Source organism: Sebastes umbrosus, chromosome 20 (assembly GCF_015220745.1).
Source record: "Sebastes umbrosus isolate fSebUmb1 chromosome 20, fSebUmb1.pri, whole genome shotgun sequence".
Lineage (NCBI taxonomy): Eukaryota > Metazoa > Chordata > Actinopteri > Perciformes > Sebastidae > Sebastes > Sebastes umbrosus.
The window spans coordinates 5,667,308-5,694,096 of record NC_051288.1 but is presented as its reverse complement, the minus strand read 5'-3'; the positions used below and the strand labels follow the sequence as shown (position 1 = coordinate 5,694,096).

The following is a 26,789-nucleotide window of genomic DNA, read 5'->3' as shown; positions in this document are numbered from 1 at the left end:
TGGTAAAAAAGAGAATGTTGCCACCACAGTTCATGAGATCATTCATCACCAACAGGCACTGCGGTGACTTTTCCCATTCAACGTATGTACAGTGGTTGCTTTCTCGCTTCGTATAGGAGTCAACACATTCAAAGACATTTTGTTTATTAATTTCTTGATTATTTAGTTAGTTAAAGGCAGGGTAGGTAATGCTGAGAAACCAGCCGGAGTACACTAGGTTTTAAAAATAGGCCCAGTGTTGCAAACTCTTTCCCGATGAAAGTAGCTAGCAGCGCTAGCTCCAAGTCGGCATCACTGACAGTCCGTCGTTTCAGGCCTCCCTCTAAAGCCACTCCCCCAAAATAATCATGATGAACGTAAACAACGAACATGGCGATTGTTAAAACTCACAGCTGTCAAGCTAGCAGCTTGTGGAAGACTCCGGCGACGCGCAATGAGTGTACGGTCTGTTGCGTAGAAAGGTAGGTAGGCTGTCCAATCATTATATTCAGGAATGAATGAAATGATTGGACGGGCTTATTACAGTCCTGCGACAGCCACAGACACCAAATTGTCTTTTTTTTGTTTATCAGAGCATTTGATTTATTGATTGCTGTCGGGATGTAATGAGAATTTCAACAAACAAATATAGCAAAAAAAAAAAGGATTTGAACAGCACTACCAACCCTACCTTTAATTAGTTACTTATCAAGTAACCATACTAGAAATAAAAAAAATACTATCCTTCATTTCATTATAATTATATAATGATTTCTGAGGGGTATTTTAGCTGCTGATCAAACTTAAGGCTCTTAGGACGGCCATTAACTCAAGATTTAAAATGCACTTTAAGTCACATTTTTCAAACAACTGAAATGCCTCCATACAATCTGACGTTACATTTTCTCCAATACGTAGTGAGAAAGACAACGACGTACGTGTGGTGTGTAACATATTGGTCTTTTTCATTCTTTCAACTTAGACGATGCTCCGCAGTCAGTTCACATACTCTTATTATTTGTGCGTTCATGAAGATACAGACAACAATAACACTTCAGTAAAAAGGGAGAGATGGTGAAGGGATGGAGGGATTCTGGTTGAAAAGAGGAGAGCAGGGAGGATAGAGGGATGCTGGAAGATCCAAAAGGTGGAGAGTAACCGAGGAGAGAAAGCTGTTGTGTGGATTGTGCAGCTTCGGTCCTTGGTAACGGGTCCTGAAGTTTGACTTCATCCACATCTGTATTCTTCCAGGTTTAGGGAGGATGGGAGACTTGGGTTTGTGTTTGAGGAGTGGAATCAACTTCCGCCAGCACTTCCTAACAGGAACCTGGGAGGGAAAATAAGAAAGAGACGAACCAAATACAAATACACAGTGTTCATTTGACACCTGACCATTAAAAAAGGAAGCAGTTACAGGGCGTTGTATTCAAAATAACTTAGCAGAACTTTCAGATTTGGGGTGTTTATCTGCCAATTTGCTTCTTGGAAAAAGAGGACAAGCAAAGCGATGAGCAAATATACCACTGAAACAAAGAACTCTGTCATGACAAATGTGATACATTGTGATTTTGAATTTATTGAGGATTTTAAATATCCTTCAAGTGTGTCTCTGATGTCCCTCTGAGACCCATTATAGACCCGTTTTTGTCTTGTTTTAAGGGGGTGCAGGGGGTCTTTAGGGGGAGATAGCAGGTCAACAGTAGATGTCACATAGAAGTGGTGTATATCATCTGAAAGCTGGGAACCTGAAGATTAATCTGAGATGCAGCTCAGCACTGTGTGGCCAGTTGTTCTAATCATAAATCATAAATAATCATGAATTACTTAATTAAAATGAATTGTGAAAGTGAATAAGGGTTTAGAACATTATGATAGAATTATATGATGGTCATTCTCATGCTCTATTATGTTTCATAAATTGTTGCAGCAATCTTTGGGTTGATACCATTTGTTACACAGATTTGGTGCTAAATTTAAAAAAATGTTACCACTTAAGAATTGATAAAAATTATCAATAATCTCTCTAAAATACCACATTATGACCCCAAGACCTCGAGGAACACCGTAGAAAAAGCCATGCTTTGATTTGGTATCAAAAACTTTTGACATTTGGAGGTTTAAGTTGTAAAGTTTCATGAGGCTGTGATTATCCCAGATGTCATTTTATACAGCGAGGTCAATCTTCCAAAAATGGTCTCAATACAATGAAATGGCTGCTATGGAGACTAACATCATCACACATGAATACAGTTGGACTCATTGGATCCACAAGAATCTCAGCTTTACAGTGATACCCAATTTATGTAATTCCAAAACTGTTTAGGGACCCCAGTATGCAGAAATATTCAAATACACCCTTTTAGAATAGATGAAAATAACACATTTATACTGCATGTGATTATCATAAAGTGGGCATGTCTATAAAGGGGAGACTCGTGGGTACCCATAGAACCCATTTTCATTCACATATCTTGAGGTCAGAGGTCAAGGGACCCCTTTGAAAATGGTTATGCCAGTTTTTCCTCACCAAAATTTAGCCTCCTTCCCTGTAACTTCACTCTCGCTCTAAAACTGAACCCGCTACAGCCTCTGACAGACAGTAAAGTCGGTTGTGATCGCGGGTCTCAAAGGGTTAAACGTTGGTATCTGATTCTTACCAATCTGCTCGAGCCTCGACCGCCTCTTTCCTCACCACCCTTTTCTTGTCGTCCAGAGGCCGGGCCAGACCTCGCAGCACTCGGGTCCGAAACGGCAAGATCTGAAACAGTGAAAAAAATGTTGAAGGAAAAATGACATCAGTAAACCAAAAAGTGTCTGGGGGAGATTTTCTTCCAGTGTCCATCACATTTATAATACAATAATAATTTAAACAAATTTGCAGTGTTTAAATGTATGAGGTAGAACACTATTTTCTATTGCAGCCACATTTTTATAATATTCTTGCGTGAAAATCATAACAGCTTTAAACTGCTCATACAATCTACACACCAGAGGTAAATATGTTTTTCTTTGCCATATAAAAAACCCAACTGGGTTCATTGAAGAATCCACGTTAATTGGATGGAAGTGGAGGGAAATTAAGTGCTCGAACATTTTAATTACAATTCTTCAAAGAACCATCTGGGATTTGAGTTTCCTCAAAGCTTATTTTTATTTGAGTGTAGGTCAAGCAGAGACTCTAAATTGGAGATTTTAAGAAAGTATTTTAACAACTCCACAACGTTCTCAAACATCTAAAACATAACACAATTCTATGGCTTTTACCTCATGTTCAGGGAAGCGGGAAACGGCATGTATGCACCGCAATGAGACGATCCGTACGGACTGCAAGAAACAAACAAAATATTGGTTAGAGCTCTGGCTACTTAACATGTTCCTGCTTTATAATGATCAGCCTCATCCGACTAATTAAGACACAGTCTGGCACCTTTGAACACCAGGAACGAGCGCGTTAGAGTGGAGGTGACCTTGGCAGGTGATTGGATGGACCATCTGTCAATCAAACTCTTGCCGAAGCCAGTCGGGAAAAGAGTGAAAACATCTTTTGTATCGAGAAAAATCTTCAGTGCCGTTCTTTGCTTTTCTTTCAGTGAAGAAATACTCTCCAGTTCTGATAGAACTGATGCTAATGCAGCATCATCGCTAACCTCTTCAGAAGCCGCCATTGTTGTTTAGAACAAACAAGCCACGCCCTTGGCTGCCAGTAGCTCCTCACAGGACACCGATTGGTCCGTGCACTGGCTTGCCGGACACAAACGCATTACATGAAGCCTGATGAGATGGATTTTCGTGTGATATGTGATCCTGTGATTCTCACAAGATCTCGTGACATCGCAAGAATCCAGCTGCCGTGCAAGGTTTAGTTTTGATCACCCCAACACTGCTGATACTTTTACCTTTTACTGCTTACAAACAGGATCATCACAGAAAACACTGTCAGGTACGACGTCTCACTAACCATGGCTGGACTGGAGGTGAGGCCCAGCAACCTGCTGACCACAGCCTCCAGCCGCTGGATGAGCGCTGGTGGAGGGTCGATGAGGACGGGCTCCATGCAGGACAGGGTGGACAGCTGGACGCCCGGGTCAGGACACGACAAGGCCTCCAACAGCAGAGACAGGAGCTGGACAGGGACAAAAAACTTCACATTAACACTGACCATTTTCCAGGTTTTCTACATTTTTAATTAAGTGGCAGGCGGTCACTGGTTACAGTAAATTATCAGTACTATTTGAAAATGAACTTGCAGTGACTCCAGTTGTTTTCTCTTACTCACCGCTGGTAGTTCAGTGACTTGAACCTGCTTGGGCAGTTTATTGACGATGTTAGACAGAGCCTTCAGGTAGTTGGGCTTCTTCTCTGTAGAGGAGTGAATGAATAACGTTGAAAGGTAACTTTGACGTTTTTCAACCTGGACTCTATTTTCTCATGTATTTATGTCTAAGTGACTAATGGGGACAACATAGTAATGAGGGAGAGCGCTGTAAAATCATCTAAATATTCAGCCATGACATTGAAAATCAATATTGATTAACAATAAGCTACGCTTTCTGTAGTCCAACACAACAAACACTCCACCGTGGATGTATTCCACTCTTCCACCGTTGTCTTCCGGCAACACGTCACCTTGCCAGATTTCAGAACGAGACTTCTCCTTGAGCGAGACTCTTCCCATAATGTTGTCAGACACTTATAATAACAATCAGAGGCTGTTATAGCAAAAATGAGCACTTTTAGTGGACATAACTGACGGTGCCAGCTTGCCCCAACAGCACTATATTGCAGCCTGTGAGCAGCTGCTGTCTACAGCGCTCTCCCTCAATACTGGACCAGTTTCAGAAATTGTTGTCCCTATTAGTCAGTTAGACACAAAAACTTGGAAAAATAGAGTCCAGGTTGAAAAATGCCAAAGTTACCATTTAACGTGGTACCTATAACCGGAGACATCTGCTCGCAGGAGAAGACCAGAAGTCTAAAACCTCCAAAATAACAAGTCACTTCATTCAGAGGCTATCTATATTTCTTTTGGGAGATTTTATAGTCTTTCAAATATTCTGTAAATGTTGTTTGAGTTTTTGACCGTGTGCAAACATCTATGTTAACTAACTAATGTAACCCCAGGTGAGAATGATTTTTCATACGCTGCACTTGGTGGGAATTAAAGAATTAAATCTAAAACTGTAGAACAAAATAAAAAAAACTTCTTACTCCTATATATGTCCATAAATGTTCACACTGCTAATTACCCCAGGTTTAAAAGTCTGAGACTTCCATCAGACAGTAGAATGGATATGAAGCCTCCTAAAACAGGGTTGTATTTCCTTCTATCATTTCCTCTTTTTCTTTAATGTATACAAATATGGATGAATGATGTGTAGGAATCTCTGTATTCATGTCAGCAAGTTGCTCTACTTTGAACTATAAGGTGTTTTTTTTTCTGTGATCATTCATGGACTGTCTAATGGAGAGCAGCGCCTTCTCTGACATCAGAACTTATACACATTGTGACTTTAACTGACTGAAGATTATTTCTAATAACCAATCTACTCAGCCATGCTGTTGATTTTTGTACCTTGCGGCGCAGCGTTGAAGCCCTCGACCAACTTGGCTGAATTCTCGCTGAAGAAGCGCTGGCGGTACATGATGCGAACGTCGGCGTGGCAACCGCGGTTCAGGATGTCGGCAGTGTCGATCATCAGCAGCGAGAAGCCGTCTGCTGCCTCTGGACCCAGGTCAGCATCATCGAGCAGAGAGAAGAGCTTCAGAAATACACAGTTGAAGGAAAATTAAAACAAGGCCAGTTTATATCGGCACATTGTGAACTGTATACGGAAAGAATAACATTGTTATATTGAAACACAAGGTCCAATTGTATTTAATAAAGCATAATCTATTTTTACCTTGTCAGTCAGTGTTGTGAACAGAGGGTGGTATCTGAGGAGCAGCGCCTTGGCAACCTGGAGACAAGAGAAACTTTATTGCACTTGCAGCTTCTTATACTAACATATATTTCTGTTTATTAACCAATTAACTTGATTTATTGATAGACAGCCGACAGTAAAATAATACCCTTTTCCCAACATAATTAGAGAGTGTATGTGGGTTTTTTAATCCGGGAAAACCCGCTAAAAATAGGTGATAGACTCCTTTCCCATTGCAAGTATGCTGTGCCATTGCAATGACCTTTCTAGGTTTTTTTTCCCTGGTGTGTCACAACGTCACGCCAAGATGAGTAGTAAACAGTGAAAATGTTACGGTGGTTACTCATTTTTTATATCTGTTACTTATTCAGTCTCTCTTTCAAACTCTCAAACCAGAGTTGGTGATTGTTGGAACAGTGGAAAGACTAACAAAGATGGGAGTTTTATTTTGTTTCTGTTGAGTTTGAATGAAGTGTGTTTTCCTGTGATCAGCGAGGTGAAATGAAGTTTGTCTGACTGGAGTCTGGTGGCTTTGAGGAAAGCGGATTAATTGTATGTTTTGTACATTAATAAATTACAATAACTGTCCAAATCCCTGTTGATTTTATTTATTATATATTCACTTCAACACGCATCACATAGCATCACACGGGGAAAAGGGTCAAACACCTGTGACTACTGCAGAGTCATTTGTTCCGGGAACGTATGCCGATTATAATCTTTCCCACTGAAGGCAAAAGCCAGACATTAGCAGGTGTTTTTGACCAACGGGAATGGGGCTTGAGTGAAATAAACTTAAACCTTAGTGTCTTAAATATCTGACCAGAAATTCTGACCTCTATTTGGCAAGAATTATTCCAGCAGAGAAAAAAATAATGATGCAAACAATCAGCAGTAGACATGTTGAAAACAGTGTGACTCTTACCCAGATCATGAGGGTGAAGGCCTGAGCGCGTGCAGATGAAGACGGAGAGTCCAACTCATTACACACTTTCTTGAAGGTGCTCTGGATTAGGTTGTCAAGAGAATCACCTGAAGAAGAAACCAAACCGCTTAGTTGAGTCGCTCAGCTTTTTGGAACAAAAACTTGACTCGTGACAGGAGTGTAAAGACACAAACTGACCCTGCGGTCTCTTATTAACCAGGCCGGCAAAGCACTTTGCGGCCGAGGTGTATGACAGCGGGTGGCTGCAGGTGCAGCTCATCTCCTCCAGCTGTGACAGCAGTTGATCTATACGAGGCACCTCCACCTAAAATGCATGCACAACACTCAGAATACATCTACCGTACCAGAAACAACTAGGTTTTTGTAAGACCTTCGGTTAAAGCAGAATTAAGTGTTCAAGTTGACACTCACACTGCGAGGTAATGAACACACGCATCCCATGAGCAGACAAACCATCTGAGACTGGCTCCACGGGTCCCCCTGCTGCTTCCGGGAAAACATAACATGTGTCAATAATCACACTTTTCATGTTATAGTGACATTAAAGGGATAGTTCGGGTGTTTTGAAGTGGGATTGTATGAGGTACTTATCCATAGTCAGTGTATTACCTACAGTAGATGACGGTTGGCAAGCGCCCAGTATGGAGAAGCAGACAGGAGTTACCACACGGGAGCAAAGTAATGTACTGCTGTGGACGGGGCTGGCAGAAAAAAATATTTTAGCCACCTAAAAAAATACAGTTAATAAAAAAATCTGTTAAATTGTACGCTATATTTAGATTATATTCGCTGGTTTACCTTGCTGTGAGACAGCTATACAGTCTATGTTTCCGACAGGCAACTGAAGCAGTTATCTTTGCTTTCGCGAATGTAACCAGACTCCATTGAAAAAAAATTTAATTTATCCTCGCAGAACAGAGGAGTTGCTGGTCAACCGCTGCCTCGATCGGTTAGTTTGTTTGTATTATTGTGGGACTTTGGTTAGTTCAGATTCACCAAAGTCCCACAATAGCACGAATAAATTAACCGATCGAGGCAGCGGTAGACCAACAACTCACGTGTTCCACAAGATAAAAATGCAAATTTTTTCAATGGAGACTGGTCGATTTGGCGAGAGAACATAGATGAATGTAACAGTTTCAGTCCCCATCAGAAAGGGCTGTCTGGGCGCCTGGTTAGCTCAGTTGGTAGAGCGGGCACCCATGTAACAAGGCTTGGTCCTGACCGCGGCGGCCCGGGTTCGAATCCGGTCTGTGGCCCTTTCCGCATCCACTCTCTCTCTCCCCCCTTTCCAAGACTCTATCCACTGTCATGTCAATAAAAATTAAAAAATGCCCCCAAAAAAATAACTTGAAAAAAAAAAAAGAAAGGGCTGTCTGATGGCAAGGTAAATGGTGAAAATATTGTAAATATAGCGTACACTTAAACTGATTGATATTTTTTTGGTGGACCTTTCTTTTAGGTGGCTAAAATTACATTGCTCCTGTCGGCTTCTCCAAACTTGGGGCATGCTGACTGTCATCTACCCAAACTATTCTGTAAAAAACTTCTGCAAATTGGTGGTGGAAAATATAAATGAGGTAAACAGATAATAATTCTGCAATACGTTGCATTTTTATAATACCGTCTTCAATGACAAAGATGTCTTTTTTTTTAATCTAATAAAACACAAAGCTCATACAAGGTGAAGATGCTATAATAAAAATATGAAGAGACAATATTTGAATGAAAAGCTCCCAAATAAGTGCAGTCACTCATGTAAACAAATCCATATGCACACAAACCTTGAGCAGCTGGATGTTTGAAGGGAACGAGTTGTCGGGCAAAAAGGAAACATCACCGTCGAGGAAGAGAGACACAGCCCTCGACGCCGTCTGTCCCGCCAACCTGACGACATCAAACGCCCCGAAAGGAAACCACACAAACCTCGTGAAAATCACTCTGGCAGTATCAAATCAGTCAGTACAAATCTGAGACACAGACTAAATAAGAAAAGGTGAGAAACAGACAGGAAGTAGTAAATCCGATTTAAGATTTCATAACAAAGAGAAACGCAGCAGGCAAAAGCAGCTTGTGAAACTGTATTTAGTGGAGAACAAGTGCTTCAACTATAGAGCGACTGTGAGAACAATGGAAACAAGATGCATGAGGTAATGAAGGTTATGATATGAAACTTTTTAAGATCATCTATTAAACCATTAACCCTGTTAAATCTGTTCTCTTCAACCCATCTGAAAGTTTAATCATTTCACCAACCTACATCATAAATATTCCTGAATATCGCAGGTAAATAATATATCATGGTATTGTGGTTTTCAGAACAAAGACATTTCCTATGGAGGTATGCTAACGTGTTCAAAAGTGAATGAGAGAGTTTGTACTGACGTGGGCTGCAGCCTGGAGCAGGAAGTACTGATGACAGGGACCATGGCGGACAGGACCACCTCCTCCAGGAGAGGACTACGACGACCAGACGACTCCTCGCCTACAAAACATGAATAGAAAAGTACATGTTTCTATTTCACATGGGCAGAGAGGAGAGTGGAAGGTCACCAACTCAAATCCCTGTTAGGAAAATGTGTAGCGATGAGGTAGCAGTTATGAAGCCACAAGGAGATTTATTTGATAGAAGGAGCCTATGAATGTTTATTGTTCATTTTTAATCATTCTAGCTTTTATCCAGTACAGCATAAGGTCACTATTAAACTATTAAAGATGACTGTGGTGCGACCGTGAATAAAAAAGGAAGCACAAAATCAGTAGTTACGGTAGAAGTTATTTGGTGAGACTAGAACATAGGCTTTTATACCATGGTCTGGGTGAATACTCGATTCTGATTGGCTGCAGGCCAGGGTGTCCATTAATTCCTGATAATGGACACTTAATAAGTAGCTCCAGTGAAACTGTCTGCTCACCGTTCTAAATGAATGCAGTTTTCGTGAAATTTCTTCGTGAAAATCTTGATATTGATCTGGGGACAATGACAAGGCTGGATAGCTCGCTAGCTATGTCAAATTATATTCACCGTTTGTCAACCGTACGCAATGTTACTGACGTTGAATCTTGCTGGCAGAACGTTAGCTTTCTGGCTCGTAGCCTGAGCCACAGGATTCTATGAGCCGAGTGGACTAGAAATATCTCCCGTTGCCAAGTCGTATCCAAGGTCCGTCCTGTTTACTGGAGGAGTGAACAACATTTCCTTTACGTAAGAACCTTATGGGATGGTAATGATTGTTCCAGGTATTAGTAAACCCTCAGGTATTACCGGGGAAACGGAGTTATGGCTGGTTTCAAAACGCATGAAAATATAAATTTAATGGTCTTAATTTCTTTTCTTTGGCAAGTGACCATGGTCCTAATGGCCTTCGTGGAGGCAACTGTCCAACGCTAGCTTCCCCAACGTCCATTAATTCCTGGTAATGGACACCTCAAAGGACATTATCCCTTATATGGTGAAAGGTAAAAGGGGACATCATCACAATTTTAGTTCAGGAGCTGCTCACCCTGCAGCGCTGCCTGGAGGGCCAGAGACAGCAGGCGCGGGATGATGACGTCATGGAAGCATCGTCCCGTCTCCTCGGTGTCCTGAACCTGCTCTGCTATTCTCCGGAGGCTGCGACACGCCATCACCACCTCCTCCACTGAGAAACCAACACCACCTGTAAGAATAAAAGCAAGAAATGACATTGCTTCTTCTTCATGTCTTTAGCCTGCACAAGTGAGACGATTCCTGTGAATTGAATCGCTCCATGCAATAACTGATGCATGTCATTTGACACAAGTGCACTGCAGGTGGGAGATCTGAAGTGTCAGCTAGCAGTACTGACAATCACATTACAGAATTAGATGGGTAATGTTACTGTATCATCTCTTGTCCTGCTTGACATTCAGCTTTTTGTATTTGGAGACAAAGATTATCTGGGCCTTAAAAAATGTGCCTAAGCTATTGTATGTTGTCAAATCATGTCTTTACAGTCTGAGACTGTGATCCTGATGTTATGTCATAAAGATGAATGGCTGTTTATATATATATTTCTACTGTGGACTTCCACCAATCAGGTAAGAAGAAAAATGAAGTCTATGCCTGAAGTCGGAAAAGCATCTTTCCAGACAGATCACCTGTGTGTGCTGAGCTGAGGACCTCCAAGAGAACAGGTGTGCTCTCCTGGACAACACTGGGTTGGGTGGACACCGCAGCCAGAGCGGACAAACACCGCTGGCGTACTGCATGCTGGGAATGCTGCTCCGAAGCTGTTCTGATGTTGTCTTGATCCATGGGCTCTGAACAGAGGAGAGAGGAGAGGGAGAGATTTGGAAGATACATTGAGACATTGCCAGTGTGCCGACCTTATCATAAATGGTAAATTCAAGAATTAGTGGAAGGGGGGCAAATACTTATGCAATGGTTTATTTAATGTTAAAATATGCATTATTATTTATTTAGGTCAATTTGTAGAGATTTCTTTTCCTTCAAAATTAGTAATATTTCTATTGATCAGTGTCAAAAATACTAAAATAAATTCACTGTGAGTCAAAGAGGTAAAGAAATAAATCATGCAAAAGTCCAGTTAGTCTTTATAAGCCTTGTATAAAACAAATATTAATATCTATATAGTGTTTTCACACACTACCTTACACTGTATGTCACATTTTTAGTGTGTGCTTTTCACTTACCAGAAAACATCGCCTCCTTTAGCATCGGGATCAGTTTAGTGATGAAGGCTGCTGGGTGCAGCTGTGCTAAGGCTCCGGCACACTTCACCACAGCAAGACTGGAGGCAGAAACAGGACAAAGACTCAGACGGATACCATTTATGTTTAGTTCAACCGCAAAACATAAAAGTACACACTATGAGTGTTAAAGGAATAGTTCGGATTCTTTGAAGTGGGGTTGTATGAGGTAGTTATTTATAGTCAGTGTATTACCTACAGTAGATGACGGTCAGCACGCCCCCAGTTTGGAGAAACAGACAGAAGTAACCGCACGGTAGCAAAGTAACGTACTGCTGTGGACGTTGGCAGCAGAAAAAACGTATTTTAGCCACCTAAAAGAAAGGCCCACCTATAAAAATCAATATCACTTTAAGTGTCCGCTATATTTGTCATATTTTCACCGCTTTACCTTGTCGTCAGACAGCTATACAGTCTATGTTTCCGAGCTGTTATCTCGGCTCTCACCAGACTCCATTGAAAAAAAAACTGTAATTTTACCTCTCAGAATACGGGGGTTGCTCGTCTACTGCTGCATTTATTGGTTAGTTTGTGTTATTGTGTGACTTTGATTAGTTTGGATTCACCAAAGTCACACAATACCACAAACAAACTAACCGATCAAGGCAGAGGTTGGCCAGCAACTGCCGTGTTCTGCGAGGTAAAATGACATTTTGTTTTCCAATGGAGTCTGGTGACTTTGGCGAGAGCACAGATGGATAGAAAGGCTTGAGTTCCCCACCGGAAAAGGGTTGTCTGACGGCAAGGTAAAGTTGTGGAAATATTCTAAATATAGTGTGCCGTTTTAGATGGTAGAAATACGTTTTGCTGCCGGCCCCGTCCCAAGCAGTACATCACTTTGCTTCCGTGCGGTAACTCCTGTCTGCTTCTCCAAACTGGGTGCGTGCCGACCTTCATCTACTGTAGGTAATACACTGACTATGAATAAGTACCTCATACACCCCCACTTCAAAAACAACCAAACTATCCCTTTAAGGTAAAGGCAACTGGGTGTGTTTTAAAGAGATAAACAGAGAAGTAGCAATACATGAATCAAAAGGATGACAGAGGAGAGAGAGACAAATGGGCTGACCTGACATCGCCATCGTCCTCGGTCAGCAGCAGTCTGGTCAGGTGATCTACAGCCAGCTCGATATCAGAGTCCAACAGCAGACCTGAGAGAGACAGTAGGTTTGAAACGGAGCTGAATTTCTGACTAAATCTGACTCTGTTGTAGGCTGTGAATGTTCAACAGTTCATTGCATCTCATCTCACCTGTTTGTTGCACCAGTGAGGTGAGCACCGAGATGGCTGTGACCTGCAGACTGGAATTAGTGTCCGTCAGAGCTGAAAACACCATGCTGCACAGAGACGGGCGGAAGGCTAAAAACACGCTCTCTTCTAATGTGGAGGGAGGAAACAGAAACCGAGGAGTTAAAATCTGGGAGCAAATTGTGTCTTTAGTCTCCATGGTTATGCACAACTAAACACAGTGACAGTGTTTAAACCAAAGAGCAGAATCCTTTAGTTCCTTTATGACAAACGATCACAGTCTAAACGCACACAAACACGCATTACCTCACAGTACATCTGGAAAACTCATTATTTAATGTCAAGAGACAATAAACTACAGAAAAGTTTTCATTCTTGTCATTTTAGCTTGACTACGTTCAAACACAAACACTGCGGTCGCAGCAATGCAATGACATGAAACAGATGAGCTATAAAACTCTATAAAACCTTAAAAATACAGATTTTATCAGACTCTACCACTAAAAAAAAAACACATACAGATTAAAATCTGAAACAAATGTAGTATAATTTGAGGATTTGTATCATTATTTATTGTTGTTAAAGACGCAGCTGTAAGAAATGGATGTCACACATGGAACGAATATGTTGCCCTGAGAAGTAAGAAAGCAATAAAAAGCACTCGCCGTTGTCTGAAGACTGGCAGGTTTTCACTGACTGGATAAATCGCTGCACCACCTCCAGTAATGTTCGTCTGTGGCCACTCTGCACGCAGAGAAAAAGTCATGTTTTTCACTTATTACGGATATCATCAGATGCTATTTCTAAATTTGGTGCCAATAATAGCACAGATTTCCTGAATATGTGAATAAAACTAAAAGAGATTCACCTCAAAATGAAATTATAATACAACAGTACAAGTAAGAGCACCACTCTCCCCATGCCAATATTAAACTAAACAAACATCTGGATGTCAATTTTCCATATTTACATGTGCTCTGGCGTTGTACTGCTCGATGACAGAGGGCATGACGGCGGATGATATGATGTGGCTCGCCCTGTTGGAGGCGCTGCAGGCGGCCTGGAGCAGCTTGGCGCTGGGCCACACGAGCTTCAGGTCCGGCTCAGAAAGGTGATGTTTGCAGTCTGGAACAAAATCACACTTTTAGTAAGGAAAACAAAAAAACAAGAACACTGGACATGTTACACTGCGTTATACTGATATGTTACGGCCGTTAGTGACTTTTATCAACCCTAAGAGACCCACTTAGACCCGTTTTTGTCTTCTTTTTTAGGGGGGTACAGGGGTCTTTATAGGGGGAGATAGCAGGTCAACAGTAGATGTCACATAGAAGTGGTGTACATCATCTGAAAGCTGGGAACCTGAGGATTAATTTGAGATGCAGCTCAGCACTGTAAGTTGTTCTAGTCATAAAGCAGAAATAAACATGAATTAATTAATTGAAATAAATTGTGAAAGTGTATAAGGGTTTAGAACATCGTAATAGAACTATATGATGGACATCCCCATGCTCTATTATGTCTCATTTGTTGTTGCAGTAAGTTTTGGGTTGATACCATTTGTTACACAGATTTGGTGCTAAATTTAACAATTTGTTACCACTCGAGAATTGATAAAAATTATCAACAATCTCCCCAAAATACCACATTAGGACACCAAGACCTTGAGGAACACAATAGAAAAAGCCATGCTGTGACTTGGTTTCAAAAACTTTTAACATTTGGAGATTTCTGCAAGAAATGTCTGCATTTTTTGAGATTTTTTTAGATGGCGACAATTCTGTTGTGTAAACTGCTCAGAAACCCCCTTATTGTTAATCTACCTAGGAAAGCCATCCATCCTCTGAATGCTCTAGGTCTCATTTATGGCTGTAAAGTTTCATGAGGCTGTGATTATCCTAAAGGTCACCACAGGTCATTTTATACAGTGAGGTCAAGTTTCACAAAATGGTCTCACTACAATGAAATGGCTGCTATGGAGACTAACATCATCACACATGAATACAGTTGGGCGCATTGGATCCACAAGAATCTCAGCTTTACAGTGATGTCCAATTTATGTAATTCCACAACTGTTTAGGGACCCCAGTATGCAGAAATATTCAAATACACAATTTTAGAATAGGCAGAAATAACACATTTATACTGCATTAAAAAAACTGCATATGATTATCATAAAGTGGGCATGTCTGTAAAGGGGAGACTCGTGGGTACCCATATAACCCATTTTCATTCACATATCTTGAAAACAAGCCAGCATGACATTGTTAGAACCAATGGATTCCCTAGGTTTTCTAGTTTAATATGATACCTGTACCTTCACGCTAAAACTGAGCCCGCTATAACCTCTGAAAGTAATGTCGGGCGGCCCCGCGGGTCTCAGAGGGTTAAAAATGTGATTTAGAAAGAAAAATGTATAGAGGATTTCCCTGCCACCGGGTTTTAGGATGTGAAGGATAAAATTCTTTAACAGCAGCTACACATCGGCCAAAGTTTTGACTATTTCAGTATAAAATATTGACCAGCCTTTAAAAAAAATCAACCAATATCAGTCAAACCCCAGTGTCTATATTATAATTATAGTCAAGACTGCCTTCTGAAGAATTACAGATTTTATATAAAAGGTATATATGTAGATGACCTAAATATAAAAGTCTATAAAGCTGTGATATTGGTTGGTAAGTTTCCTTAAAGGGGAACAATCAATATTAGTGAACATGAGCTCCTCTCTCTCAAAGCCAGAAACCAGAGAAGTAAGTCTCAAACTTTTGATGTCATACGGTATAAAGTCTGTAGCTGCTCCATAGAAAATGAATGGGAAATTGATTTTGTTCTTTTTTATACCTAAGTGAGCTTTATTCTATTGTAGTGTTGTCAGATGTGAAACAGAAAATGTCCCCATATACTCACAACATCCCCCTGGGTGCTCTCAGTGTCATTGAGAACATCTCTACCTGTTCATTATCTATGGAGCAGTTCCACACTTTATACTTGATGACATCACAAGTTTGAGTTTTAGCACTCTAGTTTTTGGATTTGGGAGAGAGTTGTTCATGTATACTAATATTTCTTAGACTGTCTGAGACCATAGGAACAACATGTATGAATTTTGAAAATAATTCCCCTTTAAGTCTAACTGCACTTTGGCAGGAAACAACCCATTATCTGAGGCTAACACAGTATCCTGTACACCGTTAATATGACATGTTAACATTGTACAAGCAGTCGGTTGAAACTGAACAGTCACTGTGGTATAATTTCCTGCCCATTTACATGAGCAGTGCTACACTGCAGTGAACCCTCTCATAACCACAGTTCTGACGTATTCAACACCCTCTCTCACCGCCTTACAGTCACTCTACCTGCAGCAGGGCAATTCAGTTGGTTATTTCACAAAGTCTTTTACGATTTTGTTTTTTTGCATCATCCAACTTGAGTTTTAATCAAACTGATTGTATTTAGTTCACCTCTATGACTCTCATGGCATTTTTTTTTCGGCTTTCTTTCGACATGTTTATACACTCCTGGAGTTTATACATCCTTCCATTAAAATGTTTTTCGTGTGCAAAAATAAGATCGATTTCACAACATTTCACCTTTGAGAACGAGATCCAGGAAGGTGCTGAGGGAGTCTTCAGAGTCAGAGTTGAGGACTGAGCGAGACAGGCAGGAAGTGAGTGCGGTGAGAGCGGCGAGGCCGGCTGACTCGATCTTCTCGCTCGACGTCTGAAACACCTGCAAGGAAACGACAAAGAGGGGAACATTTTTTCATGAGTTTGTTCTTCAGATTCACAAAGAGGTGATTACATTAACAGATGGAACATGGATCTTTAAAATTTCAGATGTGTTTTTCAGCGCCTGGAGGAGGAGGAATTTGTCTCGTCGCTTGTTAAGAAAACAAGAAAATACTGATGAATGTCAGCATCCGAACAGACTTCACTTTGTTTTTCTTGGCATTCAGAGCATGACAAACTGCACGTGTCCCTTTCTTCCCATAAAGCATTGTGTTTTGAGTCATTTCCTTCAATTACATTCTCGGTCCTGATGAACCAACCATCAGTTCTATTGTTAGAAGAGTGTGACTCACATCGTCATATCTTTTGGGGCCATAATTTGGGGTTCAAATGGCATTGTTTGCAACTGGACGAACAACACAACTAAAAGGGTGGAGTGGGTGAAAAAAAAAAAAAGTTTTTCCATTCATAGCAACTAAGTAAGTAGAGTGCCATCTCCACAAAAAAAAACACACTTAAAGATGTTTAAATATTTCCTTACAAAGCTACCATATACATACACCAATCATATCATAAAATCCCAAGTACTGGTCATGTTTTTTGTATACACTTCTCACAAACAAACCTCTCTGCGCACTGATGCCCACAGTCCCTCGAGGAATTCCGCCAAGTCCTTGTGTTCATATTGTGACACAGCAGCAGTCTGAAAGATATCAAGTGTGGTGATGAGATAAGAAACCAGGTACACCCTGTAACACCAAGTTCTACATAAAACCTCTCAGCAGCTCCTCTGTAGTTGTAGTGAGTGACTCTGTTGCTTAAAAGGGAATATCAACTCTACAGTATATCGTCCACATTTACAAACTTCAGAATAATAGTAGAGATTTCTCACCAGAGTCTGCAGTGAGTCCAGCTTCGCACTCTGAACATCTGAGTCCAGTTTCTCAATGATGAGAGGTAACAGAAACTGGAACAATGAAGTAATAAAAACAGAACGTAAAACACTCTTTAGGGCCTGAAAGAAGGTCACATTGCACAAAGAAGCAAAGTGTAAATTGATCATCCTACCTCGGCAAATCGTGGCGTTCCAGTGAGCACGTCCCTCAGCATCTGGATGAGCTCCTCTTTGGTGATGCCGTGGGGGTCATTGGGAGGCTGGGGTGGGGTGGGGTGGGTGATGATGGGGAATGAGGGTGAGTCAGGAGCAGACAACAAACAGAATTCATAAATGCACGTACACATGTTCACAAAAGAATTTTGCGCTCCTTATAGCCTTGTTTCGAATGCAGGAACTTTTCCCCGGAACTAGGAACCTTTTGCGTTCCGACCGCAGGGACCAGGGTCGAAATTAACTTCCGGGGAAATTTTCCCCCACCAAAAAGGCCCTGGTCGGGGGATAGTACTTTCTGAAAGTACAGGAAAGTACAGGAGTACTAGTATTGATTTAGGACCATTTTAAGATGAGGGGAGAGAATTTCTCTTGTTTGTTAACATTAAAAGTAAAGTTAGGCTCTGCTGTCGGCTTCCAGACTCATTTTAAATAAGAAAGAGAGATTGTGTGAACTGAAAGGGCGAGCGGTAGAAGAAACAGACAGTGTGGTTGTCTGTGTGGCTATTTTGTGATTGTTTCACAGCGGTTACATTCTAAACCATAAATAAATAACCATCACACACTCAACAGATGATCTACTGTGGAGACGAACGCTCTTAGTTTCATTTTCCTCCTCAGTATTTCATTTATTACATCCAACGTGCATCAGTAAATATATATAGCAGTAAATATCATCGCAGTGAGACAAAACCTAAGGTTTATTTTCCAACGTGTTAAGCCCTGCGACCACCAGCAGCCCTCGTCACATGTCATGTTGTCTTTTCATACGTCAGCGGACTAATTTGCCTAATCTTCGCCGGTCTTTAGACCGCTATGGAAACGCAGACAACAATGGCTCCTTGAAAAGTAGTCCCGGGACTAAAATTACCAGGAACTTATTGGTGGAAACCTGGCTTATTGTCACAGAAAACCCCACATCATGAGCAGCATTGTGACGATGTGCTTGTTTGCTCTAGAGAGTCAACAAACTGTGACCATCTGTGACATAGAGATGGGAAATATGCGTGAGCAGATGAGGACGCAGACGCTCTATAATTATTTTCTACAGCCTGAGGTCACAGGAAGTGGGGCGATGACATTTCTGTCTGCTGGCCGCTCTGCTTTCGTCAGTTCTCAAGCAAAAGCAGCTGAGTAAACAGGGACTTACGGGGCTGAAGTCGATGGGGAAATAGCAAGACGTCACTTCGAACAGCTCCTCTGTGAATTTACCTGTGACAGCAGACAGGAAATTAACAGGAGGCAAAATAGAGTGATGCTTGAACTGTGCAATGGAAAGTTCAAAAAAAGGTCAGAGGGACGGAGATAAAGAGAAAACAGTGAGAAAGATAAAGGTGTATGTGTGCGTGCACCTGTATGCGCTCTCACCTAGATCATAACCTCGGAGGATGATGCTCTTGGCAATCTGGAAGGCCAACAGGAGGTTGCGAGGATCCCTCTCTCCGTCCATCGATTGGACAAAACCAAACACAAAGTCTGGCCCCAAACCCTTCAGCTCTGTGGAAAAGTCAAACGGAAACACATGGTTTGATTTAAGTTCTGTAAGACTGCTGACAGGTTCATCACATGGTGTTTAGAGAGTAGTAACACAACCGCCAAGTTGGAGAGATTACACCACATACCTCTTCCTGAAAATCTGAGGAAGTTGTTAGGATGTAGGCTGTAGGCTACAAGCATGTTGAAGATTGCTTAATCAGAACAAATGATTCATTTTATTATATGAAACTGAGAAAAAAACAAGTAAATCTATAACCAGCAAATATGTGGCCTTTAAGTAAATCCCATTTATCAGCTGCTAAGGGGCTTAACTTTCTGTTAAATCAATTATTTTCTTTTATTGAATTGATGGATACACAGTAAAGCCAGTGGGCTACCTTCAGGTTTAAAAAGTGAAGTCACTGAGGATGTTCCTTAAACTTGCATTCTTTCTGATATCCAGCAGGGGGCGACTCCTCTGGTTGCAAAAAGAAGTCTGATTGTATAGAAATCTATGAGAAAATGAGCCTACTTCTCACTTGATTTATTACCTCAGTAAACATTGTAAACATGAGTTTATGGTCTCAATCGCTAGTTTCAAGTCTTCTTCAATACAGCATGATGTTCATTTAGTAAATTATGGTCCCGTTTAGAGTCAAACAGACCATAAAGCAGGGGATGCTTTAGGGCGTGGCTACCTTGTGATTGACAGGTCGCTGCCACGGCGTTGTCCGTTATGGGAGTTGTCCGTAGTTTCGTCTTAAAACTTTAACCCTTTCACAGTGTGCTTTCAGTTTATGAAAGTTAATTGTAACATTTTGGTCGCCTAAAAATGTCTTATTCAGCGTTTGGTTGTGCTCCACCCTCTCGTGTCACTTCTGGTTGCAAAAAAACAAGATGGCGACGGCCAAAACGCTGAACTCGAGGCTTCAAAACGGCAGTCCACAAACCAATGGATGACGTCATGGTGACTACGTCCACTTCTTATATACAATCTATGAGTAAACCATTATTTAAAATTGCTATGTTTACTTCTTCTATAGTATAAAATGGGGAGACAGAGGTGAGGTCACACTGCGTCATCCTCCATGCTGGTGTGTTCATCATAACTACCGGCAGCCCCACACAAAAACTCCATTGCCAGCCTTCTATTTGCTTCGTGTATAGTATGTACAGTATATGCAAAACATGCAAATTATTCAACCGCCAAACAACGCAGAAGGTGTGACAACCCTGCCCTTTAGTACAGGGATGGTAAGAGCTTAAGAGCCCCGGAGGTGAGCAATGACCACAGTGATTAGTCTGTAAGGAATCACCAACGTCTTCAGCTCTCAGTCATTGTGGGGAGCTGTTCGTGCTTTTCTCTACTAACCGTAACTGCTACTGTGAATCAGACTCAAATCTGCCATCTCTTACCGGCTTCTCTGGTCGCCATGAGGTTGATGAGCATGTTGTAGACGCAAGCTCTCTCTGTCAGCATCAAAGACTGGAGGAAAAATAAACAGACCCTATGAGCTTTTTTTTTTACCCACAATACACAGATTTAAAAAACAATTTAGATGAGTCAAGTTTACCAACAAAGCATACTTTTTAATAAAAGAGGAAGTGCTTCGCAGACATGGAGGCAACAAGAACACCATCATCCCACACTCTAAGAAGTGTGGTCAAATATTGCATGGCTTGCATATATCGAGATGCAAGAGAGTTGGATGCCTTGGGCCAGTGAATGCCACACTGCTGTTGTGCATTTTAACATCTGGCCGAGGGCAGCAGATGAATATTACACTTGTAGATGGATCCGTTGTCTTTGTTCCTCATAAATAAACTAAACAATACGATTTAGTGCAAAGATTTATCTATTGGATTAAGCTCAAATCAAATATTGTATACAGACGTAGGCAAAGTTGTTGGTACCCTTCCGTTAAAGAGAGAAAAACCCACAATGGTCACTGAAATAACTTGAAACTGACAAAAGTAATAATAAATAACAATTTACTGAAAATGAACTAATGAAAATCAGATATTGTTTTTGAATTGTGGTTCAACAGAATCATTTTAAAAAACAAACTAATGAAACTGGCCTAGACAAAAATGATGGTACCCCTAGAAAAGATGTAAATTAATGTGACCATAGGGACATGTTAAACTAAGGTGTGTCCTGTAAATAGCATCACAGGTGTCTTCAAACTTGTAATCAGTCAGTCTGCCTACTTAAAGGGTGAAAAGTAGTCACTGTGCTGTTTGGTATCATGGTGTGTACCACACTGAACATGGACCACAGAAAGCTAAGGAGAGAGTTGTCTCAGGAGATCAGAAAGAACATTATAGACCTTCATGTTAAAGGTAAAGGCTATAAGAGGAAAATTGATGACATATTGAAGAGACGGATAATACGAATGGTAACCAAAGAGCCCAGAACAACTTCCAAAGAGATTAGAGGTGAACTCCAAGGTCAAGGTACATCAGTGTCAGATCGCACCATCCGTCACTGTTTGAGCCAAAGTGGACTTAATGGAAGACAACCGAGGAGGACACCAAATCATAAAAAAGCGAGACTGGAATTTTCCAAAATGCATATTGACAAGCCACAAAGCTTCTGGGAGAATGTCCTTTGGACAGATGAGACAAAACTGGAGCTTTTTGGCAAGTCACATCAGCTCTTTGTTCACAGACGCAAAAATGAAGCATCCAAAGAAAAGAACACTGTACCTAATGTGAAACATGGAGGAGGCTCGGTTATGTTATGGGGCTGCTTTGTTGCATCTGGCACAGGGTGTCTTGAATCTGTGCAGGGTGCAATGAAATCTCAAGACTATCAAGGCATTCTGGAGCGAAATGTGCTGCCCAGTGTCAGAAAGCTTGGTCTCAGTTGCAGGTCATGGGTCCTCAAACAGGATAATGACCCAAAACACAGCTAAAAACACCCAAGAATGGCTAAGAACAAAACATTGGACTATTCTGAAGTGGCCTTCTATGAGCCCTGATCTAAATCCTATTGAACATCTGTGGAAGGAGCTGAAACATGCAGTCTGGAGAAGGCACCCTTCAAACCTGAGACAGCTGGAGCAGTTTGCTCACGAGGAGTGGGCCAACATACCTGTCGACAGGTGCAGAAGTCTCATTGAGAGTTACAGAAATCACTTGATTGCAGTGATTGCCTCAAAAGGTTGTGCAACAAAATATTAAGTTAAGGGTACCATCATTTTTGTCTAGGCCAGTTTCATTAGTTTGTTTTTTTAAATGATTCTGCTGAACCATAATTCAAAAACAATATCTGATTTTCATTAGTTCATTTTCAGTGAATTTTTATTTATTATTACTTTTGTCAGTTTCAAGTTATTTCAGTGACCATTGTTGTTTTTTTTTCTTTAACGGAAGGGTACCAACGATTTTGCCTACGTCTGTACATCCCCGACAAAAAACTCTCAGGGTCCTCTAACAATAACAGACTTTCTTGGGTGTATGTTGAAATAAAATGTTGGTTGCTACGACTTTAACATCTTTATAAATACACAGTGCCAAGTCTCACCTGAACATGAACATCCTGGAACAAAGACCGCAGCATGGACACAGCTGAGCCAGGAGGCAACACTGTACATTTTGCCTGGGGGAAAAAAGCCACACAATTTGCACGTTGGTTACACCGCTAACTATCACATCTGGACCACCTCAAAATGATTCTCAAACCTGCCAGGCAGCAACTAACTTGCAAACGTGGCAATCTTTAGCAGGATGTTTCAGATGTTGAAAATCTATCAGAGGCAGACACTCACCAGCGCTCTGAGCCCCCGCAAGACAGGCGGTGTGATGACGTGATGGTCCTTTAGGCGGTTTTCATAGAAGGCGAGGAGCACTTCCACTGGGGAGACAGGGAGACATGCTGATAAAATATCACTCTTTACATGAATATGTTGCGTGTGGCCCTGCTGGAGATGTGTACCTTCTCTCTCTGTGAGACCTCCATAGCATTCCTGTAAAACTTCAGAGAGAAGCTGGACTCCTCTGGCTCGCGTGTGATTCTGAGAGCTGGTCAGACTCGGTCTACAACAGGGAAGGAAACAAAAATGTAAAATATTATTAAATATTAAAGGTACAGTGTGTAGGATGTGGCAGCATCTAGTGGTGTGGTTGTAGATTGCAACCAACTGAGCACCCCTCCGCTCACTCCTGCCTTTCCAAGACTGCGGTAACGTGAGCCGCCAAGTGCAAAACCGTGGCAACGCCACTGGCATCGCTCAGAGATCATCCATACCATAATAACACTACTTTAGGAGCAACGGAAGTCAGACGCCGACTGGCGGTACCACAGTTTTGCACTCAGCGGCTCAGGTTACACTGTTTCACAAGCATGTCGGAGAACTACTGTGGCCTTCAGGTAATGTAAAAACACAAAAGGCTCTCTCTAAAGCCACTAGGCTCGTTCGAGATGAACTGCGCCTCGCCTGGAAAGTAGAAGAGATCAGGCAGCAAAGGGCTGTGACAAAAAGCTGTGGTCAAGTCGGACAGTTTCCAGTTTGAATTTATTTATATTTGAATATATATGGAAATGTGTGTGTATCTGGCATTGGATGCTATCCTTTATTCTTTTTATGTCTGCCTTGTACACATTGTAATGAGCACTTGTTTTAATAAGTGCTATATAAATAACCTTCATAAATATTATTATCTATCACAGAATATATGTTTGTTAACAGATGAAACCTTCATTGTACAAAATGAGACTAATAGCCTACAATCTAGTGTTAAATGTTACAATTACACATAAAGTTAGGATTTTCTACAACACGTGGTGTTTGTTGTCAAAACTAAGAGCCAATCAGCCCTCTGATCAGGCGACAGCCAGGTGTTTCCCATCATGCCCTGGGTCTTGCAGTCGGTGGAGAGCAACTGCAGCGCCTGGCTCTAAAAACTGCAGCCGCCTCGATCTCGTGAGGTTATCGTTGCCAACGTGTGCATGACGTCAGAGCAAGTCGGGATCAAGTCGGACGCAAATCTAACCGGCATGCATTGTGCGTCGATCGCTGGTGATTGATTCTGTGTAGGCCTGGCTCATCACGAACGAGTGTTTGATTTGTCTATTGTGGGCTACTGTAGAAACATGGTGGATCAACATGGTGGACTCTGTGAAGAGGACCCGCTCTCTATGTAGATATGAAGGGCTCATGCTAAGCTAACATGATTCTTAGTTTCAAGTGATTATACACTAATGATAGCATAGTTATGAATATTATATTCCATTCCTGCTAATAGATCCCCTGAAATGCACACTGTTCCTTTAATATACGAGCAGAGCCGGAGCCTTGCTTTCTCTGAGCAGTTGTCAATCACTTGCAAACTCCAATCAAACGGTCAAACGAAGCGGCACTGATCAAATATGAATCAATATTCTGTTACTGTAATGTTTATTTCTCTCCTCAAATGTTTTCAGAAACATCTTGTAGTTTTTCTGATTAGCTGTAAAATGAGAAAGTTTGTGACCCGGCAGCTATGTTGAGATCAGTTGGGGAAATACCAAGCACCACCCACCAGCCGGAGCACAGCCAATAGGAACGCTCTCTCTCTTTGAAATGACCTGTGATTGATCAACGTCTCCCGTCACGGGCTACATATTTTAAAACCTAAAAACAGAGCCATGAGGAGGTGCAGAAATCTAGTTTCCTCTCAGAGCACTTTAATTATAATATGCTGAAAAGTTATTATGGGATTTTTGCCCAATGATGCCAAAAAATATCCTGCCTACTGCAGGTTTAAATCCTAGTAATGCTATTGTTTTGTTTGTTACTGCTGTAATCAGGGTCTGAAATTAACCCTTTTCCTCACCTGCCCTTTTGGCAGGTCACTGAACATTTCTACCGGCCACTCAATTTCTTTTGTCTGCCACTTCTGAAATCTGGGTAGAACACTTTAAAATTGTAAACACCGTGTCAGTGGTACACAGATCGTAGAATTTTGGAATATATCATGTAACCTTATATTATATAAGTAGTATAAATTAATATTTAATTTAGGCTTTAGAATTGCTTTTAAAAATAACATTTCTTAATATAAGGAAAACCTGTCTGCCATGGTGGCAGGTGACCTGAAATGTTTATCTGCCACACACACAACATTTACCCTGATATTTGGCAGGTGGCAGGTGCTAATTTCATTCCCTGGCTGTAATATTAGAAACATTGTGATATCTTACCCCAGGGCTTCCACCAGCTGCAGTACTGTAAACTGTCCATCCTTGACACCTGAACAGAAAGACAAGTTTAGTTTAGTACCAAAACAATAGGATAACACACAGAAAACAGTCCTGATAACACACGAGCATAACTAAGTTATCTCTAGTAGTTAACTACATATTAACTAGGTCAAAGGTCAGAAGGAAACATGGTGAGGCTGCTTTTAGCTGCTCAACTGTGGAACAAACTTCCAGATGACATCAAAGATGCACCAACAGTGGCCACTTTCAAAATCTAGACTCAAGACCAAAAACTGTTCTCAGATGATTTTTCTTAATTGATCAAATGCTGCACTTTACTGTCTTTTGATTGTTTTTATTATCCTTTCAATTTTTTTCTTTTACCTTATACTTTTTATATTCATTTTTATCTTATACACTTTGTGCTCTTTTATCTTGCTTTTATATATGTAAAGCACTTTGAATTTGCCTTTGTGTATGAAATGTGCTATATAGATAAACTTGCCTTGCCTTGCCTCGGAGGTCAAAGGTCAGAGTTCATTGGCAGGATGCTTACATATCAGGACATAAACACACAGCAGCTAGCAGCAGGCGGTGAAACCACACTGACTGGACTAGCATCTAACTTCACATCACTAGTCGAATGACAACACAATAAAACGCCAGGGGTACATTAAGTGTGTGGTGTTAGCGTGATAACATGACTAGTGTCACAGTGTGTGTGTTTGTTTTAGTAGCATGAGGTGGTAACAGCACGCAGGATGTTGTTGCTAGGTTAGCTTCATCACGCCGTGTTGCGCATCCTCGCAGCGGGTTAGCTCAGCAGCTTCTATGGAGACTTTTTCCGCAACGAGCTGTTCTGTGAAGGTGTCCAGGAGACGTGTTTACCTGTTGCTGTGTCTTTAGCCTTGCTGTCCTGTAGTCCAGAGACATATTCCTCCACCAGAGACAGCAGCAGCTGAGGACTGTCCGCAGCCATCGTGAACCATGGAAACTCAACTGAGACTGCGCATGCGCGGAAAGTTAGGGGTGAAACGCAAAAGTGACTAATTTTACATAAACTTGTATCAAGTATGAGCATTAAAGAACAATGTAATGTTACATTGAGGCCGTTGGGTTACGTGTATGTTGCTTTAATGTAATCTGAATGTTGAAATGTAAACCAAACATGTAGTTTTATGGTGCTGCCTTCAGGTGCTGTCCGAATTCCAACACACTGCAAAGAGTACAGTGATATTGCTCACTGAGACACTTTTTGCACTGTTAAGTGCTTCAAATGAATCACTAGCAGTATCATTAAAAACATTACACTCAAAACAAGAAATAGTGGCAGCACACAATAGCTATGTGATACTTCCGTCAGTGTTGAAACGTATTTGCAGTCATTCCTAATAGCGTTTCGTCCTGACGTCAGAGAACACAACACCTGCCTGCTAGAGATGGGAATTTCGGCTCT

At 41.3% G+C, this 26,789-nt stretch overlaps 1 protein-coding gene across 2 annotated transcripts; it reads right to left on the bottom strand.

Annotated features, from left to right (window-relative positions):
• Window positions 1–975: 975 nt before the first annotated feature.
• On the bottom strand, window positions 976–26,731 carry mms19 (MMS19 homolog, cytosolic iron-sulfur assembly component). Of its 2 annotated transcripts, XM_037754366.1 has the most exons (31): window positions 26,222–26,729; window positions 25,334–25,382; window positions 23,087–23,187; window positions 22,920–23,005; window positions 22,676–22,750; window positions 20,563–20,632; window positions 19,039–19,167; window positions 18,821–18,882; window positions 17,631–17,717; window positions 17,455–17,529; window positions 17,188–17,265; window positions 16,425–16,563; window positions 13,799–13,953; window positions 13,494–13,572; window positions 12,832–12,957; window positions 12,650–12,731; window positions 11,521–11,618; window positions 10,966–11,127; window positions 10,350–10,505; window positions 9,232–9,331; window positions 8,631–8,733; window positions 7,258–7,329; window positions 7,024–7,150; window positions 6,826–6,932; window positions 5,880–5,936; window positions 5,552–5,738; window positions 4,256–4,338; window positions 3,938–4,102; window positions 3,244–3,303; window positions 2,637–2,737; window positions 976–1,306 (listed from the first exon to the last, which is right to left on the bottom strand). In XM_037754366.1, exons 1-31 carry the CDS (start codon window positions 26,412–26,414, stop codon window positions 1,276–1,278), a joined length of 3,195 nt encoding a protein of 1,064 aa, XP_037610294.1. In that variant the 5' UTR covers window positions 26,415–26,729; the 3' UTR covers window positions 976–1,275. The 2 variants fall into 2 exon arrangements, with proteins under 2 accessions (XP_037610294.1, XP_037610293.1); XM_037754365.1 differs by having other exon boundaries at window positions 22,920–23,187; window positions 26,222–26,731.
• Between the last annotated feature and the right edge of the window lie 58 nt (window positions 26,732–26,789).

Excerpts from the sequence above, each read along its gene's own strand:
- mms19 (XM_037754365.1), bottom strand. The coding sequence starts at position 26,414 with ATGCTCATACTTGATACAAGTTTATGTAAAATTAGTCACTTTTGCGTT. Across the intron at positions 25,383-26,221 it reads GGCTAAAGACACAGCAACAG|GTGTCAAGGATGGACAGTTT; the intron begins GTAAACACGTCT and ends CTTTCTGTTCAG. Across the intron at positions 5,937-6,825 it reads CCTTCACCCTCATGATCTGG|GTTGCCAAGGCGCTGCTCCT; the intron begins GTAAGAGTCACA and ends TCTTGTCTCCAG.